Source organism: Manis pentadactyla, chromosome 10 (genome assembly GCF_030020395.1).
Source record: "Manis pentadactyla isolate mManPen7 chromosome 10, mManPen7.hap1, whole genome shotgun sequence".
Lineage (NCBI taxonomy): Eukaryota > Metazoa > Chordata > Mammalia > Pholidota > Manidae > Manis > Manis pentadactyla.
In genome coordinates this window covers 3059675-3083125 of record NC_080028.1, presented here as the reverse complement: position 1 = coordinate 3083125, position 23451 = coordinate 3059675, and the positions used below count along the sequence as shown (strand labels likewise).

General features: G+C 54.0%; 1 protein-coding gene across 3 annotated transcripts in view; it reads left to right on the top strand.

The window, feature by feature from the left end:
- TBC1D22A (TBC1 domain family member 22A) overlaps positions 1 to 23451 on the top strand; it is a 328715-nt gene that overhangs the window by 20653 nt on the left and 284611 nt on the right. For all 3 annotated transcript variants that reach the window (XM_036906615.2, XM_036906613.2, XM_036906611.2), the window contains exons 2-4: positions 7569 to 7625; positions 8502 to 8839; positions 13322 to 13498. In XM_036906615.2, the coding sequence (XP_036762510.1) occupies positions 7569 to 7625; positions 8502 to 8839; positions 13322 to 13498 (572 nt within the window). The remainder of the gene's footprint in view (positions 1 to 7568; positions 7626 to 8501; positions 8840 to 13321; positions 13499 to 23451) is intronic.

Sequence of the window (23451 nt, the reverse complement as noted above, 5' to 3'; positions counted from 1 at the left end):
TAATTGATTTTTGCTATTGTTTTATTCTTCTCAATTTTATTTATTTCTTCTCTGATCTTTATTATGTCCCTCCTTCTGCTGACCTTAGGCCTCATCTGTTCTTCTTTTTCCAATTTCGATAATTGTGACATTAGACCATTCATTTGGGATTGCTCTTCCTTTTTTAAATATGCTTGGATTGCTATATACTTTCCTCTTAAGACTGCTTTTGCTGTGTCCCACAGAAGTTGGGGCTTAGTGTTGTTGTTGTCATTTGTTTCCATATATTGCTGGATCTCCATTTTGATTTGGTCATTGATCCATTGATTATTTAGGAGCGTGTTGTTAAGCCTCCATGTGTTTGTGAGCCTCTTTGCTTTCTTTGTATAGTTTATTTCTAGTTTTATGCCTTTGTGGTCTGAAAAGTTGGTTGGTAGGATTTCAATCTTTTGGAATTTTCTGAGGCTCTTTTTGTGGCCTAGTATGTGGTCTATTCTGGAGAATGTTCCATGTGCACTTGAGAAGAATGTATATCCCGCTGCTTTTGGATGTAGAGTTCTATAGATGTCTATTAGGTCCATCTGCTCTAGTGTGTTGTTCAGTGCTTCCGTGTCCTTACTTATTTTCTGCCCAGTGGATCTATCCTTTGGGGTGAGTGGTGTGTTGAAGTCTCCTAGAATGAATGCATTGCAGTCTATATCCCCCTTTAGTTCTGTTAGTATTTGTTTCACATATGCTGGTGCTCCTGTGTTGGGTGCATATATATTTAGAATGGTTATATCCTCTTGTTTGACTGAGCCCTTTATCATTATGTAGTGTCCTTCTTTATCTCTTGTTACTTTCTTTGTTTTGAAGTCTATTTTGTCTGATATTAGTACTGCAACCCCTGCTTTCTTCTCACTGTTGTTTGCTTGAAATATGTTTTTCCATCCCTTGACTTTTAGTCTGTACATGTCTTTGGGTTTGAGGTGAGTTTCTTGTAAGCAGCATATAGATGGGTCTTGCTTTTTTATCCATTCTGTTACTCTGTGTCTTTTGATTGGTGCATTCAACCCATTAACATTTAGGGTGACTATTGAAAGATATGTACTTATTGCCATTGCAGGCTTTAAATTCGTGGTTACCAAAGGTTCAAGGTTAGCCTCTTTAGTATCTTACTGCCTAACTTAGCTCGCTTATTGAGCTGTTATATACACTGTCTGGAGATTCTTTTCTTCTCTCCCTTCTTGTTCCTCCTCCTCGATTCTTCATATGTTGGGTGTTTTGTGCTGTGCTCTTTCTAGGAGTGCTCCCATCTAGAGCAGTCCCTGTAAGATGTTCTGTAGAGGTGGTTTGTGGAAAGCAAATTCCCTCAGCTTTTGTTTGTCTGGGAATTGTTTAATCCCACCGTCATATTTGAATGATAGTCGTGCTGGATACAGTATCCTTGGTTCAAGGCCCTTCTGTTTCATTGTATTAAATATATCATGCCATTCTCTTCTGGCCTGTAGGGTTTCTGTTGAGAAGTCTGACGTTAGCCTGATGGGTTTCCCTTTATAGGTGACCTTTTTCTCTCTAGCTGCCTTTAACACTCTTTCCTTGTCCTTGATCTTTGCCATTTTAATTATTATGTGTCTTGGTGTTGCCCTTCTTGGATCCTTTCTGTTGGGGGTTCTGTGTATTTCCGTGGTCTGTTCGATTACTTCCTCCCCCAGTGTGGGGAAGTTTTCAGCAATTATTTCTTCTAAGATACTTTCCATCTCTTTTCCTCTCTCTTCTTCTTCTGGGACCCCTATAATACGGATATTGTTCCTTTTGGATTGGTCACACAGTTCTCTTAATATTGTTTCATTCCTGGAGATCCTTTTGTCTCTCTCTATGTCAGCTTCTATGCGTTCCTGTTCTCTGATTTCAATTCCATCAATGGCCTCTTGCATTCTATCCATTCTGCTTATAAACCCTTCCAGAGTTTGTTTCATTTCTGCGATCTCCTTTCTGGCATCTGTGATCTCCTTCCGGACTTCATCCCATTTCTCTTGCGTATTTCTCTGCATCTCTGTCAGCATGTTTATGATTCTTATTTTGAATTCTTTTTAAGGAAGACTGGTTAGGTCTGTCTCCTTCTCTGGTGTTGTCTCTGTGATCTTTGTCTGCCTGTAGCTTTGCCTTTTCATGGTGATAGGAATAGTCTGCAGAGCTGGGACGAGTGACAGCTGGAAGGACTTCCCTTCTTGTTGGTTTGTGGCCCTCCTCTCCTGGGAGAACAGCGGCCTCTAGTGGCTTGTGCTGCGCAGCTGCGCGCAGACAGGGTTTCTGCTTCCTGCCCGGCCGCTGTGGAGTTAATCTCCGCTGTTGCTGTGGGCGTGGCCTGGCTCGGGCAGCTGCTCCAAAGTGGTGGAGTCGCGTTGGAGCAGGAGCTGCTGGGAGGCTATTTATCTCCGTAAGGGGCCTCCCTGCTCCCTGCAGCCCAGGGGTTAGAGTGCCCAGAGATCCCGGATTCCCTACCTCTGGATTAAGTGACCCGCCCTGCCCCTTTAAGACTTCCAAAAAGCACCCGCCAAAACAAAACAACGCCCACCAAAAAAAAAAAGAAAAAAATTTTTTTTAATTAAAAAAAAAAAAAAGTTTTTAATTAAAAAAAAAGGTGGTCGTTCGTTTTTCTTTATTCTCCGGTGCCAGCCTCAGGCCTCTGCTCACCGGTCGGTCTTTCTGCCCTGTTTCCCTAGTATTGGAGTCCCTATCCCTTTAAGACTTCCAAAAAGCGCTCGCCAAAACAAAACAGCAAAAAAGCAAAAAAAAATGGTCGCGCGCTTTTCTTATGTCCTCTGTCGCCCAGCCTCCAGTGCCCGCTCACTGTTCTTGCTGCCCTGTTTTCCCAGTATCGAGCGCCCTGCGCTCTGGCCCGGATGGCGGGGGCTGGGTGTTCGGCAGCCCTGGGCTCCGTCTCCCTCCCGCTCTGCCTGCTCTTCTCCCGCCGGGAGCTGGGGGGAGGGGCGCTCGGCTCCCGCGGGGCCGGGGCTTGTATCTTACCCCCTTCGCGAGGCGCTGGGTTCTCTCAGGTGTGGATGTGGTCTGGATATTGTCCTGTGTCCTCTGGTCTTTATTCTAGGAAGGGTTGTCTTTGTTCTATTTTCATAGATATATGTTGTTTTGGGAGGAGATTTCCGCTGCTCTACTCACGCCGCCATCTTCCGCCCCTCTAACACTACATTTTTATGTAAACATATTTTTCATTTCTCCAGCTTATCTGCCTAGGAGTGGAATCGTGGGTTATGTGGTAACTGTCTGGTCTTTTGCGGACCTGCTGGGTGGTTTTCCAAAGCAGCTGCTCTGCACTGTTCGTCCCCCGTGTATGGGGGCTTCAGTCTCTGCTTGCTCGCCAGCGCTTGTGTCGTCTTTGTAAGTTTGCCTTCCTGCTGCTGAGAAGTGGCGTCTCATGGTGGCTTTCATTTGCATTTCTCTGGTGGCTCATGATGCTGAGCCTTCTTTTTGAAAGGGCTTCACGTACAGCACAGGGTGGGATGCGAAGACCTAGGTAACAGAAATGTCCTTGAGGGCCACTCCGCTGTCTGACCCTCTGGGTGAGGGCGACATGTTTTGGAGGCTGCATCTGTGTCACGTTCATCGGCCCCTCACCTCACGGAGTCAGAGCAGTCTCACCCGCCAGAACACATTTCAGACTCCAGGAAGGCTAATAGATTAACACGACAAACGGGGAACGCAGTGTATCTGCCCCCTAGCGTAGGAAGGAAACTGTTTCCACATGCACAGTTGAAGCTGTTGTGTTCCTTTCTTGGACCCAGCCCCCTCCCGCCTACCCTTCCCCTGACGATCACCCTCCCGGGCTTGTGTTTTCATTGCCATGCTGGGAGTGGGATTGCTGGCCACTCATGTATGTGTCCAAAATGTTAGTATCATTTTCTGTTATTAAAAACTTCCTGTAAATGGTGTCCTACTGTGTATATTCAACTTACTTTTCAATGTTACATTTGTGAAATTACCTATCTTGACTCTTGTAGCTGTACTTCATTGTGTTTGTTGTGGTTAGTGTTCTGCTATATGTATATATTCTATTTCCAAAATTCATTATTCAGTTGATAATGGACATCTAGATTTTTCATAACAATTTTTTTTCTTTTTAGTATTACAAACATTGCTGAACCTGTCTTGTGTATTTGTGCAAGGGAACACCTGGGAGTGGAATTGTATCACGTGTGTCTGCTCTTCATAAGGAATTACTAGGGTTCTTTTTAAAACAGTGAATTACTCTAGTGTTTTAAAGTAGTGTAATTTGTTAAAAAGTTTATTGGTTAATATCTTTTTTAAAGATTTCATTATCTGGAACAGGGGAGGTGTATTAGTTGCCACTTGCTTAAAACGACTTTAGTTGAAGCCTGTTTTGCTTTTTAGTTATGCAAGACCAAATAAAAATGCAATTTTAATAAGATAAAATGAGGTTCCTTTTAGTCTGGCTTGAACTTTGTTGGAACATTTTCTGCTCAATAAACACAAGTGGTGCGCCCATGAAGAATTAATGAGCTTGCTGCTGTGCGGGAGGGAACGGGCCTGCGGTTTGCGACGATGCTGCGAGGCTTCTGTGAGCTTCACATGCAAACGGGGCAGTCGACTGAACTGCCTCCCAGCTTTGAGCCACATGCATCTATGGAGACATCACGAAAGAATGCAAATGTTCCAGTAAAGATGAGTTGATAATATTGTTAAGGGCTCTTTGTAGATCACTCGGCAGCATTCAGACTGCTATCATATATGGTCATCTCATCTCATACGTCAGAGCAGTTGCTTGGCTAACACTACCAGCTCCTTGTATTGGAGCTGGAGCTTACACTTGGGCCTTTTGATTCTTAAAACTGGAAATTTTCTGCCAAGGTTGAGGACTCTATGAAGTTCCTGGGAAGGGCCCATGACAGATGGGTTGTGCTTTGTTTTGCTAAAAAAACCCCCCAAATACTTATGGATTCTGTGGGTCAGGAATTCAGACAGTGGGGTGGCTTGTCTCTGCTCCATAATGTTTGGGGTGTCACTGGGAAGCCTCAAAGCCTTGGCCTGATATCAGAAGGCCGATTCTGCCTTGTGAGGACACAGTAGAAGATGCTGTGCAAACCAGGAAGAGAGTTCTCACTAGATAGTTCATCTGCTGGCCCGTTGATCTTGGACTTCCCAGCTTCCAGAGCTCTGCGAAATAAATGTCTGTTGCCTAAAAGCTGTCCAGTCTATGGTATATTTGTTCAAGCAGCCTGAATGGACTATGACAATAGGGCCTTCCCAAGTATAGCCCTCACAGTGGGACCCTGTCTGGAGGAGGAGGGTGTGATCGGCTAAATAGCATGGGCCTTTTCTTCTTCCCATGGGCTACGAGAACGGATTCGCCACCGTTTCGAGTGTGATTTTTTTCTGGTTTGCTGTGGCAAATCACCGCAAGCCTAGTGGCTCCCAGCGACACACATTACCTCACAGTTCCTCAGGTCAGAGGTCTGCTGTGGGTCTCACGGGCCAAAATCAAGGTGTTGGCAGGGCCTGCTGGAGGCTCTAGGAAGAGTCTTTTCTGTATCTTCTGCTTCCAGAGGCGTCTACATTCCTTGACCTGAGGCTCTTTCCATCTTCAGAGCCAGTAGGGAGGCACTGCTTTGACCCCAGCCCCCTCTGACCACGGCCCCTTCTGACCACAGCCCCGTCTGACCACGGCCCCCTCTGACCATTGCCAGGAAAGCCTTCTGCTCTTCTGATCTGTGATTGCATCGGGCTCGGCTGGGTAGTCTGGGATACCCTCCCAAGGTTTATGTCCTTACTCCTGTCTGAGAAGCCCCTTTGCTCTGTGAGCCGACTCCCTCACAGGTTCTGGGATTAGGATGCGAAACCTTTGGGGACCGTTGTTCTGCCACCCACACCACCTGAATGACAAGGAGTCCTCTGTTTACCGAGAAGTTCTCACAGATCTGTAAGAAAAAGGTGACCACCACCTTAGGACAGCAGATAAAGGGTCTGAACAGGCAGCCGCACAAATGAACCTGATAACCAGCATTGAGACCACATTTGTGCCATCAGTTTAGCAATGGTTTGCAGTCTGTCCACATTGCTGCTGGGAATGTGAATGTCCCACCTTGGGCTGTGTGTACCAGTGCCTTATACGTGGATCCTTTATGTCCTGGCATTCTGTTTCTGAGAGGTTTATCTTCAAGGAGTTACTATATTTGTCTGCAAGTATTTGTCCCCAGTGGTGTTGATTGCTATTTTTATAATCAGTTTTAAACAAGTTAAACGTCTCACTGTCAACATTGGTTAAACAGATTATGGTGTAGCCATATGGTGGGATGGGTGAAATGGGAGGTGGTACTGTCCAGGGAGATGGTGCAGGCAGTGAAGAGTTCACTGGTGCTCATTCTGTGACGATTTTTAAAACTTTTCAAAATTCAGAAATAATTACAGATTTACAAGGACTTGGACAGAACTGTACAGGTAAGTCCCATGTGCTCTTGTCATTATGCTTCTAGATTTACATGTGCTGCATATATTTTTTGTATATATTAAATAGTATATATAGAGTAAATGCATTTAAGTAAATTGAAGAAAAATACTGATGAGAAAAGAAAAATAGTGATGATATGCAGAAACAGTCATGATACCTTGCTGAGTAAAATAAGGTAGGATTTCCTTCTATTTGTAAACACTGAAACCTTCGTCTGTATACTGAACACCTTCGTCTGTATCCCCCCCCACACCCGGCGAGGTACTGCCTCCCGGTGTCACGGTGGCTGCCTTTTCCTTGTGGAGGGTGCCAGCTAGGACGCCTCTCTGCTCGTGCTTGAACAGTGGGGTCTGTGTACTTTATGGAAGTGGGAGTCTGAGGAGGTGCCCACGGCTGGCCTGGCAGCTCTGCAGAGCCGTTGGAGAGCCACACCCTTCCCATCGTTCTACCCTGCCGTCCGCCGCGGGGACTTGGTTTCTCGGGGCAGGTTGGCTGAAGAACCTCGGCCTCATGTCCACGCTGCAGGCGGGAAGAAGAGGGAGAGCCAGGGGCCGGCAGTGTGCTGGCTGACCACGTCCCCTGTCAGAGGGGGAGGAGCCCCTGTGCATTTGTGTCCGGCCGGCACTGGCTCATGTGCCCCCCGGCTGGAAGTCCCGAGGGGCAAGGGGCGTGGGTGGGATGGCTCAGCTCTCCAGCATGATCGTCTGCTGCCTGGATTATTTTGTTTCCATCTCTTCTCCATGTTTACTCTGGTGAGCATAACACATTTTATAAAACCATTCTGTCTTTTACAAAATTATATTTACCTTCTATTTGTAATTCTTCATTCCATCTTTGGACAAAATGGTGCCAGCCGAGAATTTCCAGAGGGGCATTGCCTTGTCACTTTGCCCTCTGACACGAGGCTGGGGGACTTGGGTGCTGTGCAGCCCTGGCCCCTGTGGTGCTCAGGCCGCCTCTCTGTGGCCTATGGGCCTGCTTGGTGCACTCAGCCTTCCTGGAGACCACCGGAGAGTTGCTTCCCTTAGGTGCGGGGGTTTCTGGGAGCTGGTCTTTATCCTCGGTCAGCTGTGGGCTCTGGAGGGTTGACAAGGAGCTTATTTGTTCTCTCTCTGTTTTTGAACAGCATCCAGCATGTGTATGGAGCCCAGCACCCCCCCTTTGACCCCCTGTTACACGGCACGTAAGTGAGACCTCTCCTCATGCACTGTCTTGGCCGTGGCAGCCCTCCAGCTCCCTGGGATTCCCAAGGGACAGGAAAGTGGTCTTTCACTCAGCAGATGCCTACCCAGCGATTGCTTGTGAGAGGCACTGCTGGCCTTGATTAGCTCATCCTCCCGTGGACGCCAGATGTGGAAGCCACGGCCTGAAGCAGGGGAGCTTGTGTGGAGAGCACAGGGCTGGTACCCCCTAGCTGGTGGGCAGGACCTGGCCCCGGGCTGGAAATGGTGGCAAATTTCCCTCCTTTGCTCTGTGCAGTACCCTCTGCTCTGTGTCTGGGCTTCTGCACCAGCGGCAAGCTGGGGGAAGGTGTGCTCTGAAGGACAGCACCTACCTGTTGGCTAGGTCACTGGACACACTTTGGGGCTAGTGTTACACACATGGTCACGTGGGAGCATCTCACTGAAACTGTGCTGAATCCAAGTCTGCACAGAGGGCCTGTTCTGTGACCAGGCCCCCCGCCGCACACCTCCACTGCTGCCTGCCACCCCCAGTGCTGGGGTGAGAGGACGTGTTTGCAGGTGTGGCCAAAATGAGGGTTGGGATCAGGCCTGAGCACTGCTCTGGGCAGCGCTGTGCTGCCCCACAGACTGGCCCTGTCGGAGGGCAGACCGACCAGGGTGGCTCTCCCTCAGAATGCTGTCCTTCCCCGCCACTGAATCCTCATGGGCTTTGCCCAGTGTCCCTTTGGGTGACTTTGCTTTGTCACCTCACTCAGCCCCATTGGAGTAGAAGGAGTATGTGTGTATCTTTTCATCTGGGGGTTCCTTTTTGCTTGATTTTGGGGTGAACATCCTGAAGCCTTTGAGGGACAAGTACGCCTTCCTTTGCTTTGCAGCTGGCTCAAGGCCACACCCAAGGTGCCGACCACCCCCGTGAAGGCCAAGAGGGTCAGCACCTTCCAGGAGTTTGAGAGCAACACCAGCGATGCCTGGGATGCTGGCGAGGATGACGACGAGCTCCTGGCCATGGCGGCAGAGAGCCTGAACACGGAGGTGGTCATGGAGACGGCCAACCGTGTGCTGCGTGACCACAGCCAGCGGCAGGAGCAGCACGCGCAGGAGGCTCTGGGACCTGAGCAGAAGCCCAAGCCAGTGGCAGGGCCTCCTCCGGTCCCAGGCGGTGACCTCCGGCTGGTGAAGTCTGTCAGTGAGAGCCACACGTCCCGTCCCGCAGGTGGGCTGCCGCGCTGGGGGACGCGTACCTTTCTGCTGAAAGCACGGGCGGGGTCCTTTCACTGTGGAAGGTGGTGGGGCCCCGCTCCCATTTGCAGCGGGAGCCCTGCCCTTGAGAGCCCTGAAGGTTACCCCAGGCGGCGGGACATTCGCCTCCCTGTCCTCTGGTGGCAGCACACGGCTGCCTTGTTCACCTGCACTGGCGGGACGTGTGGCTGTCGGGCTGGTCGTGAGAGGGCCACGAGAGCACAGGGCCCGGGGCAGCCTGTCCCCCTCCTCAGCAGCCCCTGGCTGCTCCGGGGGTGACGTTTTCAGCTGAGGGCCAGGCCAGCTGCACATTCAGAGGCTGAACGTCTTTTGGCAGCTTCCAGTGAGTCCCTCCAGGGACACCTACAGGTGGGCTGAGAGTCTGTTGGGGGGGGGTGTGTGATTTTTGGAATTGCCATGTCCAGATTATAAATTCCTAAAGGGAGGGAGCATGTCTGTGTCCTGTGTCCACGTGCCTGGCACTCGGTGGTTGCTCTTGAGATGGCAAGTGCCACCACTGAAAGTAGAGGTGGGAAGTGGTCACCCGAGCAAGCTGGATGGGGTGTGGTCTTAAACTGGGGCCAGGGCAGCCTCTTTGAGAAGGCTACATGAGCGGCAGTGAGGTACAGGCATGAGGCGTGGGGGCTCGGGCAGAGGGGCCAGCCCTGGCCACACACTGTCCCTAAGGTCTCCCAGGTGTTAAGGTGTTTACCCCTCAATTACAGATAAGAAAACAAGGTTGTCATTGTAGTTACCCCTCTGTGGACGCAGCACTAGCTTTCAGACCTGGGTCTAGTTTTCAAAAACACTTTCTAGGAATTGATTAACTTTTGAAATGTTGCAGGTCTCCCTAGGTAAGAATGCTGTGAGTTATTTCATTTGATAGTGTTCAGACTAGAATCTAAAGTAGAGTGAACTTTACAGTATTTGAGCTGTATTAAATTGAGTTCCATTAAAAAAGGAACTTCAGTTGGGGCTTCCGCAGGAGGACTAAGTTCCCTGTGGCTGAAGTGTACGCTGACTGCCTCCTTTGTGTCCAGCCTGGGCCCTGCACCCTCAGCCTTAACCATTGGCATGGTTGGGTCTTACCATGTGTGGGTCTTAACCATTGGCCGGTGCCCAGATTCCTTAGGCTCTTAGGTTGTGCTGATGTGGAAACTGTGAGCCATGGAGGCAGTTTCTTGGTTCCTTAGGGGCCTGGGAAGAGGCTCTCTAATGCCTGCCACCTGAGCAATTGCTGGTGGTCCTCACCCCTCCCCAGATGCTGCTTGTCTTGGCTGAAGCTAGTCAGAATATCCTTAGTGGCTCGGGGCTGCTATTGCAAAAATGCCACAGACAAGGTGGTGTATAGACAACGGGAAGTTACGTCTTCCAGTTCTGGAGGCTGGGAGTATGAGCTCAGGCCACCGGGTTCTGGCGAGGGCCGTCTCCTGGGTGGTAGGTGGCTCCTTGTCTCAGTGTCCCCACCTGGGAGGGACCAGGAGGGGAAGCAAGCTGCCTCGTGGCTCTTACAAGGGCGCCCGTCCCACCACAGGGCCCCACCCTCACGATGGCATCTGAATCCCATTGTCTCCCAAAGGCCTGTCTGCTGGCACCATGACAGTGGAGGGCAGCACGTCAGTAAGTGAATTCTGGGGGGTAGTTTTCAGTTCGTGACACACGTGTGTGGTTGGCGGATCCTGACCGGAGGCAGACTTGGGCTCCGTCCCGCCGGGGTGGGCTGCCTGGGGACGTCCCTGTGTGGTGGCCTCCTGTAAGGGTCCAGGGGAGGACGCTCCTGCCCGTGACCGCACTGCCTCCCACCTGCACTCGCTGGGAGTTTGCTCTCCGGGCAGGCCTTTCGTGGGCACTTGCACGTAGTGATGGTAGCTGGCATTTGCTGCCTGTTTGCTGTGTGGCTGGGCCCGGGTTACAGGCCTGCGTGAAGATGACCTCGGTGAGCTTTGCGGCAAGCCCAGGAGATCGTTCACAGGCGAGCTGCAGAGAAGTGGCTTCACTTGCCAGGACCGTGCGGGCGGGGCTGTGGTTCAAAGCCAGGCTGCTGGCCGGTCCAGAGCTGTGCTGTGAGCTGTGGGCCTCGCCACGTAGAGCAGGGCTTCTCTGCTGGCTGGCTCTGCCCCTGGGGCACACGTGGTAATGCCTGGGGACAGTTTTGGGTGTCACAGTGGGGGCAATGGTGTGGGTGGGTGGACCCCAGGGATGCCACTCACTGCTTTGGGGCCCAGAGGGCCTGCCCCACTCCTGCACTGCCCTCTGTGCTGAGGGACAGGCCCTGCTCTAGAGCCCAGGTGGGCCCGCTCGGGGGGCTGATCCCTGTGGCAGGTGGCAGCGGCAGGAGCTGTGAGCAGGCAGAACCTGTGGGGGTGTTTTCAGTCCCCTTGGTGGCCTGTGAGTCCTCGGGACAGTTTGCTCAGAGTGCGCGTGAAGGTGGACCCATGGCAGCCCCCATTCTCAGGCCCAGTCCTGGCCGGCTGGGCTCCCATTACGTGTGTGGACTAGTCTAGGGGAGGTACGGGGGACAGGGGCTTTCATCTCTGTGGGATAGATGGAGCCTGGGAGTGGAGCCCAGGGCCAGAGGCATCCGGGGGTGGGGGTCCTCGTTCTGTCCTGCAGGAGGACCAGGGGTATGTCAGTGAAGGCTTCAGAGATGTGATGTCTGTCGGGTCTCCGGAGGGCGAGGGCTCCTGGGTCGGTAGGTGAGGGAGGTGCTGGGTCGGCTGCTCTGGTTAGCTTTCCCTGGGGTGGAGTTGTGCCTCCTGCACGCCTCCTCTCCATGGTTTGCAGGTTCCCGAGGGCAGGAACCATGCCCCAGGTTTTCTGTGTCCTGTGTAGCTACATAAATGCTGCTGCAGTGAACCGAGTCACCCTCAGGGCCTGTTGAGCACGTGCCCCTGGGCACCACCCTTGTCCCTGCGTGGGGGTGCGTGGGGCCTCTGCTAGGGTGAGGGAGCCGTGAGGGCCATTTACTTGGTTGCTTGTAGGACAGCGTTTTGTACTAAGTCCAGTACGTTCCGTCTCACCATGGGCAGTCCACCTGGAGCTCCGCTTCTCCTGCCACGGCACGGGGGTTGGACGCCTGTCCCCGCATGGTGCCACTGCCGTGAGGAGCAGGTGTCACCTGCAGACAGTGAAACCCAGCACCTTCAGTGCTGCAGCCCCATGTGGGACCGTCTCTCCTGCTGGACGTTCCTCCTGCAGAATCGTGAAATGCTGTGGAGCTAAGAGGCTCTGATGGAGGGGGGAGGAGGCCTGAGTGTGACCGCCACTGCCCCTCGCCATTCTGGCCTCTTCTCCCCCATCCTTCCCTGAGCGCAGGCTGCCGGGTTGCCTCCTGCAGGTGAGGGGCCAGCTCTGGGGGGACGGTGTTCTCACTCTGTGCCCACGTTTGCAGGCCTTTCTGGAAGCTTACCTGGGCCAGGCTGTGCCCAGAGGCCGTGGGTCGCCAGGCTCCTCAGTAGCCTGAGGGCCCGTGTGAAGCCTCTGCGCGTTCATATTTTCAGGGTGATGAGTGTGCTCTGTGGAAAGGAGGTGCCCAGCGGGAAGTCTGGTGGCAGCTGCCAGAAGTGGGCAGCGGCTCGTTCCCTCCATGGTGTTTGTTTCTTTCCCATTTCCTGGGGTTTATTTTTTACTCTACTTTAAATTTCAGTTTCAGAAGATGTGGCCGCTTGATGGCATTCAGACCTGGGGGTTTACAGCCTTTCAGTGCCTCTTGCATGTGGGTCCCTGTTGGTCCCTGGAGGCTCTTTGTGGAGTGACCGAGGACTTGGGCTCTGTCCCGTGGCGTTGCTGGGCTGCTGGATGTAACTTGCTGTCCCACCCCGCCCTGTGGGTCCCTGTTGAGGGGTCTGGGGGCCTTTGTGTGCAGGAGTAGATGGCACCAGGGTGAGAGCTGGGCGAGTATGCAGTCCCGTGCCCCATCCTCCCTGCCCACGGTAGGATCTCGCCTCTGGGTGTCTCTGGGTGAGGGTCCCCAGCCAACCTCCCAGGGGCTCAAACAGTCTTCAATGCTTCCGTGGGCTTCATCCACCTTTGTGTGTGACTCGGTGGCTTCCCTCCACGCTTAGGCCTAGGTGGCCCATGCAGGCACCCTCCTCCCTGCCAAGTCCAACAGATCCTGGCCTTGTCACTGGGCAGCCTGGCTGGGGGCTCCTCTGGTCACTGGCATGCCTGCAGTGGTGTGGAGTTTTCTGGTTGTCCTTATCTTGATTTTGTTCATGTGTGTCTGTTTTACTGACGAGTAATACTCTGCCAGTGAGACAGGTGACCCTCACAGGCATCGGCTGGTTTTCTTTTGTTGCTCAAGAGACCTGGGTCTGTGCTGCTCAGTAGTGGGAGGGAGGGGCAGTGGCGTTCCCAGAGGGAAGGCGGCCCAGCAGGTGGAGGCCCTCTTGCCGAGCACGCAGTCGGGAAGCCCAGGAGGCCGCCCTCACCCATCCTTTGTTCTCTCCCTCTGCAGAAAGTGCCAGCGACACAGCCCCTCTGCAGAGGTCCCAGTCTCTCCCACACTCGGTGACTGTGACACTGGGTGGGGTGTCCGACCCAGGCACCCCCAGCAGCTCAGCGTTGAGTGAAAGAGAGGCCTCCCGACTCGACAAATTCCAGCAGCTCCTTGCTGGCCCCCACACAGACCTGGGTAAGTGCCCACTGGCCGAGGACACGCACACCACCCAGTTCGGGCTCTTTAGTGCACGTGCCCCCATGATGGGAGGGCCGTCCGTTCGGGCGGTTGTGCCGGTAAGTCACCACGATGAGAGGCATTTGTCCTGAAAGTGTGCTTAGTCGTAGTTTACTAATATGTGCTTTGATGGGACATTTTCTCTGGTTTTTGTCAACGCCTCGGCTGCCCTCTCTGGCTTCTCAGAGCCACCCTCTGATCGCTCCATGAGGCCAGCCAGGGGGACGTCCTTGCTCTTCAAAGCGTTCATGGGGTGCAGGGCTGGTGGCGATGTCCTGACCAGGGCTGGCTTTGCACCCTCTTGCCAGGGGCCGGGGAGTCAGCGTGGAATGCGACAGGCTGAGCACCGCTGTGGGGCCGAGGCAGGGCTTGGGTGGCTGGGTCCTCATGTGCGGCCCCTGTGGGTCAGGATGCCCGTGTGGGTGCTCTGCAACCAGGCTTGAGGCATGTGCTTGCTTCCAAGCTGTCGGCTGGACTTGGTGTGGAGCTCCGCTCTCCATTCACCTTTGTGGAGTGCCGCTGTGCGGGGCATTTGCCCAGTGCTGTAGCGTTCAGGAGAACTGGATGTGGCCGGCCTCGTGAGACCGTGGCTGGGGGCAGGTGCCAGGGTGGTGCTCCGAGAGCTGGGGCACCCAGGCGGGCAGTGTGCTGCTCGGCCAGCAGGTGGCGCGTGGGGCACGTGGATGGGCTGCCTGGAGGCTCCGGCCGAGCCTGGCAGAGGCTGCAGCCAGGGCTGAGGCCTGGAGGGCGACTTCGGGAAGGACCTGCGGCTGGTTCGAGATACTGCTGCCATTATGGGCACAGGTCTCACGGCAGGACTTTTCTTCTTAGCTTTGTTGATGTTTTTGCTCATGCGTGTTACACAGTCGCATAGCACAAGAGGACGTCGGTGAGGTGGGTCCCTTTCCCTTTCTCTACCTCCACGTTTTCTCTCTTTGTACAAGTCTAGGGTTGTCTTCCAGAGATGGCTGGGCATGTAATCTGAACTTGGTATTTAGATGTAGTTCAAATTCACAGAGAGGCTGCAAGAGTGGCACAGCGCCTCCCGTGCATTTTGCCCTTGTTTGCCTGCTGTCCCTGTTTGGCCTGTTTTCATTCCCCCCCTGGAGTGGCTTGTGTGTGTGTGTGTTCTTGCTGAAGCACTTGAGTCAGCGGGACAGCCGGTCCCTTTACTCCTGAGAGCTTCTCGTGTGTTTCTCACAGAGACATCCTCACCTTGTGACCACAGTGCTGTCAGGGTCAGGAAACTGGACAGCTGCCCGCATCTATGGTCTGCCGACTGCCCCCGCAGGGTCCTGTACACCTTTCCCTGGTCCAGGGTCCATCCCAGTCATGCGTGTACCCTGACGTCGCATCCCCTGTCTCCGTCTCCATCTCTCTGGAGCGGTGCCCAGCCTGGCACTGTGCTCCTGGATCTGCAAGTCATTGAAGACAGGGGCTGGCTGTTCCTGTAGTGCCCCTGGTGCCAGTTGTCTCATGCCCTTCCTGAGGAGCTCCAGGTCAGTCATTTTTGGCAGGAATGTTACTGACGAGATGTGTGTTCTTGTTCGTGGTAGCAGGAGGCCAGGGTGCTGGTGAGTCTTGGTGTGGGTGAGTGCGGCTCTGATCGCTTGGTCTCGATGCTGTCAGTTCTTCCACTGAGAAGTTTCTCTCTTCCCTTTGGAGATTCAGGAGTGACCCTGGAGAGAGATAGTTTGGGGTCTGCATTTATGGAACACTTTGTATTTCCTTCTCCACACAAACAGTTACGCTGTTCCGCTCCTCACTCTGCACAGGTAACCGTGCATTTCCCCGACAGTCCTGGAGAACCACATGGTCTGGTGCTGTGTACCTGCCAGGCTGTGTTGTCTTGTCATTTATTTACCTCCCTCCTGGTGGTACTTAGATTGTTCCTAAGTTCCTGTTACTGTTCTGGTGTTCAGACATCCCATCCTCCCCCTGTGCTAGTGACGTTCACAGACGACCCCTAGTTGTGGGTGGGAGGGGAGAGCTTGAGAACTGTGGGGGTGGGAGCCCACCCACCAAGCTAGAAGTAAGGGTGGGTTGTGCATATCTTGGGGTTTCAGTAGGCAGCTGCACCACTTGGCTGTGTCGGGAGGCCAAGTCACGTGGTGGTTCTGGAGGCCTGGCTGCCCGCGTGGGGTGCTGGCTACACTGCCTCCTGGCCATGCGACCCGGAGCAGGTCTGGCAGCTCTCACGTGCCTCGTGTCCTTGCTCACCTCTGGGCCTGGTGGCGGCGGTACTAACTTGGATCCAGTGGGATAACACCCAGGATGCTCAGGAGGGTGCCCAGCCCAGGGTGGACACTGGAGAGTTATAGTTGTTACCATTATTTTCATTTGCATCGGTCTATTTATCCTCTAACTTGATTTTTTTAGCGTAGACATAAATTTTAGCGTAGACTTTTGTGAACTCTGAGAAGTCAGGGAAATTCACAGAAATTTTCTTATTTGTGTTCAGTGGTTTCTAACAGTCAGTGGCAAGGAAATTGCAGATGTGAACAAGGCTGCCCGACAGGAAGCACGGTTTTGGAGGGCCTGTACCCCTAGTCAGGGTCTGCTGGGTGTTGTCATCGGAGTAACTTGGAAAATAAAATCACACTTAAAAGCAAAGCTTGTAAGATTTATGGGAAAAAGCGAGTTTGTGTGGATAGACTGAAAGGTTAATGTGTAAAAATAAAATCCTTTTGTTAGGTTGGTGGGACTATGGTTTTTTCTTTCTTCAGAATTCTGTTTAAATATCGCATCTAACACCGAAGGGCTAAAACCAAAGCTTTTCAAAGTTAAACGATTACTGGATTTGTATTTAGTGGCAAAACACAGCCATTAAATTACCTGTTCTTATAAGGCATTTAAGAGCACTTTGGAAGGCGATTGGACGTATTATCTTCCCATTATGTAAGAGACGTGAGCGGCAAATATTTGCCGATGCTGGAGCAGCAAGTTGCTGGCGTGCAAGGGGCCCGTGGAAGCAGTTCTGCCTGCCGAGCGCCGTCCCACCTGGAGGAGCTGTTTTTCTTTGTTTAGCTTGTGCTCGGTTATGAGCCTGGGGATGAAAGTAGCAAATAGAATTTAACAGCTCATTCTGCGCTGTCACTGACTCGGTATTTACTTGCACATAGGCCGTCTGCCTTGAAGCCCAAGAAATGACACCTGGAGGCACTCGTTCTGTCCTGTGTACCTGTGGAGAGGGTGCCGTTGGCAGGATGCGGAACGTGGGGCCTGAGGCCTGAGGGCTGACCGCCTTGAGCGGTGGGGCCTTGAGGTTGTGTGGGTGTGGCTGCTCCCTGGCACTGCGGGCATTCCGAAGCGGCTGCAGGTGCCAGGCCAGGCGCATGGGCATGTGCCGGGGCTCCAGGCAGCACTTGGTCAGACTTAGGCTGCAGTGCATTCTGGAGGATGGCTGCGGGGGTCTGTGGGACTGAGTGAAGTGCCCCCTCAGGGTCTGGGGCTGGAGGGCAGGGCAGCGGGGCCACAGAGGCAGGCAGGGGCAGTGCAGCTGGTGGTCGTGCCCTGACTGTGTGCCACCTGCTCTCACCACCTGCCTCCTGAGCTGTGTCAGGGAGCTCACCCTGCAGGGTCCTTGTGCTGAGGAGGTGATTCACGTTCAGTGCCACAGTTCACTTGTTAGCCGTGTTCACTGAGCACTTGTGGCCAGTGCAGGGGCTGGGGGGAAATGGAGCCAGACCCCCAGGGTCCCCGCGCCCAGGGAGCTGACCTCCCGTGGGAAGACAGACACGCACAGAGTCCGTACTCCCGAAACTAGCAGGTGGCGGTCGGCATATATGGAGAGGTAGATGTTGCTGAGGGATGAGGCCGGCTGTTGGGCACCTGTAAGGTGAGCCTGGCACCAAGGCGGGCACCTGAGGAGGGGAGGGCATCCTGGGGAGGGGCCCTCCATGCGCAGGGTTCTGCTTGAGGAATGGAAGGTAGTTGTAGAGGCAGGGGCCTTCTGGGGGGCAGCAAGGCAGGAAGGGACAGATCCTGGGCTTGGAGGGCCGGGGGAAGGGCCTCAGCTTCTACCTGGCGTGTAGCAAGGAGCCTCTGGCGGGCTGTGAACTAGGGGAGTGAAGCCGGGCACGAGCGTTGGAAAGCGGTTGCTGTTCTGTGGAAGGAAGAGCCCCTGAATTCTTCCTGCGGCCATTGTCACCTGTGGCCTTGGGCTGAGGCTGTTCTTGGATGGCCACTTGGGAGTGCTTGTGTGGGGACACAGGAGGGACAGGGAAGAACATAGGGCAGTAGACGGGGGTGGGAGCCAAGGGTCTGGGCTGGGTGGCCAATTCCTCAGGCGCTCAGGGCAGGCGGGCTAAACCTGGCCTGGTGGAACTTGAAGCGGGGTGGGCTGGAGGGCAGGCAAAAGCCAAGACTGTCACCGTTGGAGCCCAAGGGCTGTGGGGATATGGGGCAGCTGATGGACACAGAAGCCAGAACACACCCCAGAAGTGTGTCATTTCCCTGGGGAGACAAAAGCAGGTGTTTGAGTCAGGGACAGCAGTGTGTCCATGGGACCCACAATTGCTATCACTGTGCTTTATATGCACATTTATATATACAGACAGTCCCCAACTTAGGCTCATTCAACTTAGGATTTTTCAACTTCACGATGGTGTGAAAGCGACGTGCATTCAGTAGAGGCCATGCTTTGCATTTTGAATCTGGGTCTCTTCCTGGGGTAGGGCCACGTGGTCCAATCCTCACTCTGGTGCGAGGCAGTGCCGGTCAGCCACACGGTCACGAGGGTCAGTGATGGAGCCACTGATGGCCATCTGTACCCTGCAGCCATGCTGTCATTCACTTCCAGAACCGTATTCCACACATCGCATGAGACTCAGCCCTGTATTGTATGTAGGCTTTGGGTGAGGGGTTCTGCCAGCTGCAGGCCAAGGTGAGTGTGTGCAGGTGAGGCTCAGCTCTGATGCAGGTGGGCTGGATGTGTTACATGCAAGGACCACTTCCAAGATCTTTAACCTATGATGAGTTTATTGGGATATAACTGCATTATAAGTTGAGGAAGATCTGTATATATACTGTCCCCCAAGCCTAGGCACACCAGCCACCTGCTCCAGATAGTAGCCCGGTCCCTGCTTCAGAGCTGATGAGGTTGGGCTTCAGGTCGTAGACCTGCCCTCTCTCTGCCTGTGGACTGGGCTGGGAGCTGGGCTCCTCACCCTCACCACACTCTAAGCCCCCATTCCCACTCATGCCCGTGAGTGTAGCTGGTGGGCACTCTCTTGGCTTCTCGGGGGCCTGAGGAAGGAGGGCCTTGTGGAGGACCCGGAGCAGGGGGCTGGCCTCGGGCGTCAGGCCGTGGCTCGGAAAACCTTGCTGTGGTCCAGACATGCCCAGCATCGCCCTCCAGTGGCCAGCGCCTGCTTGCTGCTGTGGCTGCATCGGAGCAGCAGGGACTTTACTGGGGCATGTGTGTGACATGTGCCAAATGGCAGGGCCTCCTCAGGCTGAGAGGCCGAGAGGCACCAGGTGGGTGCTCTGGCTAACTCAGGGTTCCCTGGACCCTTGGGAGGACCTCACATGTATGGCACCCCAGGGGCCACCTGGAGCCTCCAAAGTGCACAGGCCCTGGGGGAGGGGACACCAGTGACCACCTACTCCTTGCTGCTCAAACAGGTCCTGGTCCAGCCATGCCTTCTGTGTGCTTGAGTGCCACCCCGCTGAGCTGCGTGGGCCCCTGGGGCTTGCCCTCCTCTGCCCTGCGCGGGCTCCTGCCTCGCCTCCCCCACCCCCTTCCTCCTGATGCCCTCTGCCTCCTCCCCTGCCCTGCTGCCCCAGCTCATGCTCCCCTCCACCCTGCCCCCTCCCTTGGCTGCATGCATTTGACCCACTGGCTTTGCTGGCCTGTGTGCACCCCTTTCTAATCAGAGAACTGGTTCTTTCGCTGCTGGCACCAGCTCAGCTACAGATGGGCTTCTTTAGATGAGCCCTGTGGTGCCAGCCGTGCTTCTGGGAAGGGGTTGGAGTGTAAGAGGTGGGGCGGTGGCCATCTCCTGCTCAGGTTGTCGGGGGGCCTGGGCAGAGTGTCCCTGAAGACTAGGTTTTATCTCAGCTCTGTGGCTTGAGAAAAAAGTACTTTTAGTGAAACAAATAAACTTTAAGAAAAGGGCTGATGAATTTATGAGACTGTGGTCCCCTGGTTCCTTCCCGGGGAGCACAGCCAGGCCCCACTGGGGACAGGGGCCGGTGCCTCAGAGGGCTGGGTGCACTGTAGGTGTGTGTGCTCCCCTGGGGTGCATGATTCCTCAGGTGTTAAGATGCGACAGGTTCTCTTGGCACCTTTCTTGTGGCCGCCATGTCTCCCCTTCCTGGACGTGGGTTGGCTCAGCCTCACCTGGCCTGACAGCCGAGTCTTGGCTGGCTTTGAGTCTGAGCTAGGAAGGGCTGTGGCTGGGTGCCACTGTCGCGGGCTGACCCTCCTCTGGGGTGTGGGCTGCCTGGAGCCCCTGGGCCTGGGCCTCTTGGCGCCCTTCAGGCCCAGCTTTGTGCCCCACCACTCATGTGTCTCCTGCGCCCCAGTTCCGGTTCTCCCTGTCGCAGCCTTCCTGATGAGGGGAGCCCCGGCTGAGCGGCTCTCCTTAGGACTGTATGTGAGGGGGTGCTTGCTTGAAGTGTGTCATCTGTTTTAAAAGTGATTTCTAGGCTAGAGGTGTCACCTGAGTCGGATACACAAGACTCCATCTCTCTCCGACCTGTCCCCACTCCATCCCTCCTCTCTGCACCAGCCTCTGCCCTGTGCCCAGGCCCAGACCTGGCCTCTGCCTCCCCCACCTCCACCTGCTCACCTGCCCACCTGCGCCTCATGCTCAGCCCCTCCACCCCACGCTCTGGCCTGAGCCGCTGCCTCTTGCCGATGGTGACGGTGCTTCCTTGCTGGTCCCCGTGGCCCCCTGTGCCCTGGGTTGTGTGCCTTAACTGCAGTCAGTGGCCCTTTGGAAAGGAGACCCAGGCCAGGTGTCTCTGGGTCTCAGAGCCTGGCCAGGGGCCCCATTTCACTTGGCGGGGCAGCCATAGGCCTGAGGACGGCCTTCTGGGGTGGCTGACCTGCTGCTGTTCCTTAGGCCTCCTCTGCCCTCGCTGCTCTGTGGTTTCCAGAGCACGCCGCATACCCTGCCCTGGGCCTCTGCACCGTGTCCCTCTGTCCTGGAGTCCATGTGGCCCACTTCTCCAGGTCCCTGCTGCGCCGCTGCCTCATCGTCAGCATCTCCTGCCCGAGCCTGTGCGGCAGCGTGTGTCCGCCCGCCCAGAAAGCCTTTGTCTCCTCCTCGGCTGCACTGCCACCTGCTCCGAGGTGGGCTGCTTTCTCTCCACCCCATCCCTCCGTGAGCAGGGCTCCATCTCTCTTGAACTCTGCTGACGGCTCTGCCAGGCGCTCTGAGTGCAGGGCAGCTAAGGCGCTGGTTCAGCGTTGTTGTGCGGCTGTGTAGACGTTTCTCCCTCCCTTGGGGGCACGCAGCCGTCCCTCTGGTTTTGTTTCTCTGAGAACGGTTACTGGCTAAGTAATCACCCATATCCAAAGGCCAGCCCACCTGCGATCGCGTCTTCCTTCAGTCGGGTCTGCTTGCTGCTTGTGTTTTCCAGCCCAATGTCCCCTCACTGCCGACCCCGCCGTCCCTCGCAGCCTCGGTCCCTGTCTTCCCGTTAGGAGAGGGGCTACGTTGCTTTCCTCTGCTTCATTGTCTCTTGGTGGGGTTTTTGTGCTGTTGTTCACAGAATGTGATTTAAAGTTAGCAAAATGGAGATAGTAATAAAATAAAACTGAAATTGCCAGCTTACTGTGTCAACTTATGACACAGGTGCAGCCTCTCCCTCCTGCCTCTTTTTGGCTCCAGTCCACCCGCAGTCCTCCAGGGCCCCCAGCCTAGGGTGCTCCCGGCAGTGCTCCTCCTGTGGACTGTCCACTGGGCTTCAGCAGGGGTGCCAGGACCTCGGGGGACATGTCGCTTCTGACTTCATTGCATTGTCCCTTGTTTTTGGTGACGCTTCCACTACTAAATGTGCTATTTGAGTTACATACAGTATCATTCAGCTTAAAATAAACCAAATTGAATATGATTTGGTGAAAGTTAAGTATTTCATTTAATATCTATAGTAGAGTAAATCTTCAGTTTACTAGGAAACCTTTCAAGGTTCATTCAGGTAACTGTCTATTGAATGATGACTCTGTGTAATCTTAAAAGCAAATGTTAAAAAAAGTGTTTATAAGTCTACTGTATGGTTTTAGAGGAGCCATCTTAAAAACCGATCTGTTACATATTTGTCTTTTTTCTCTAATGATTTGGAGATTGGGGTATTAAATCACTAATTGAGCAGCTGTCGGCTGTGGTGTCTGTTTCTTCTCTTTGAGGGCGGGGAGAAGGGAGGCGGGGAGTGTGAGCGTCACAGGGAGTGGATTGTCCTTGCTCTCGGCAGCATTCGGTGTGCACAGCTCTGTGCTATCATTTCCTGCCCTCCTCCGAGTGCGAGAGCCATGCCCACCTCTCCTCTGGGCAGTGGGCTCCTGCGGGCTTTGGCTGAGCCACTCACCCCGTGTTCCCGTGACTGGTGGCTGGTGCATGGCATGTCCTCAGGAAGTGGTGGTGGCGGCCAGCAGCCCACTAGCTGGTAGCCGTTCCTCTCCTGCTCCTTGTCCCTTTAGTGGTGGGGGGCATCTCTGGGCTCCCAGCTGACGTGGGCTGCCTTGTGTGACATAGGATTTGCCCTGGCTGTGAAAACCAGACTCAGGGACTTGTAAACAAGTAGGGTTTAAAAAAATCTCAGCCAGGTATCTGGATACTGGCGGCTACTGGCAGTGGTCCCCGCTCATCATCAAGCGGCTGAGCTTGTGGCTGCGAGGTGGCAGTCTTCATCTTGTGGTGGGGCCGAGAGCAGTTCTGTGGCATCTGTACTCTTATCAGGAGAGCAGAGTGACCAGGACCGGGCCACATGGCCACCCCTAGCTGCAAGGGACCCTGAGAAGTCAGTATCTCACTAGGGCCATGGGCACTTTGAAATTGGGATTCTGGTAATGGGGACGTGGGAGGGGGTAGATACTGGGGACAGCACTTGTGCTGGCCACTCAGATAGACTTGTATAATCTGTCACCTCACCAGTTTCCGGTTCCTTGAGGTCAGGGACTGTTTTTCTCCTGTTATAACGTTTAACTTACGTGGTGTGCAGTGCTGAGCCTAACACATCATAAAGGCCCAGAACATGTCTAAATTGCATGGAACCTTGTGCAGAGGCTTCGGTGTGGCGGGATGACTGAGTAAACTGGAGTTTTCACAAAGCCGTGGTGTTCAGAATGGGCCCACCCCTGCCTGTTTTTCCCCCGGAAATGGAGCTGAGACTGTGGAGGACCATCAACCATCGCATAGCTGAGTGTCTAGCTCTGGAAGCCGTGATGAAAATAATATTTTTGTTCTAAGATGATTTATGTTCTTGGAATCTATTAAAAAGGAGACTGACTAAGATAATTAGAACAGAGTTGAGCTGAGAGAAATTAAGCTAAGAACAGATATAAAAAGGTGTTAACTTAGAAAAATGAGTGGTGTTCTCTGACCTCCTCAGGGTTTGGGTGTGATGGAGAGTTGCCGCCCACAGGCTGAGGGATAGAGGTCATGGGACCTGAGAGGGGAGCTGAGTGTCTGTGGTAGGCGGGTCACACCCGCACCCAGATGGACACTACAGTGTGGTCCTTGGCTGGCCAGGCCCAGAGTAGATGGCCCTGGGATTTGGTTTGATAATATGGGGCTGGAAGTCCACCTTCCTCCAGGGGCGGCCCTCAGAGAGCTGCTGAGCAAACAGGTGCTTCTCCTCCCCAGGCATGGCCTGGACACCTGGAGAGCCGTTGCTAGAGTGTATTTCATAAGGGGATTGGCATGTGCTTGTGATCATGGGCCCTGTCTGGTGCATCTAGTAAA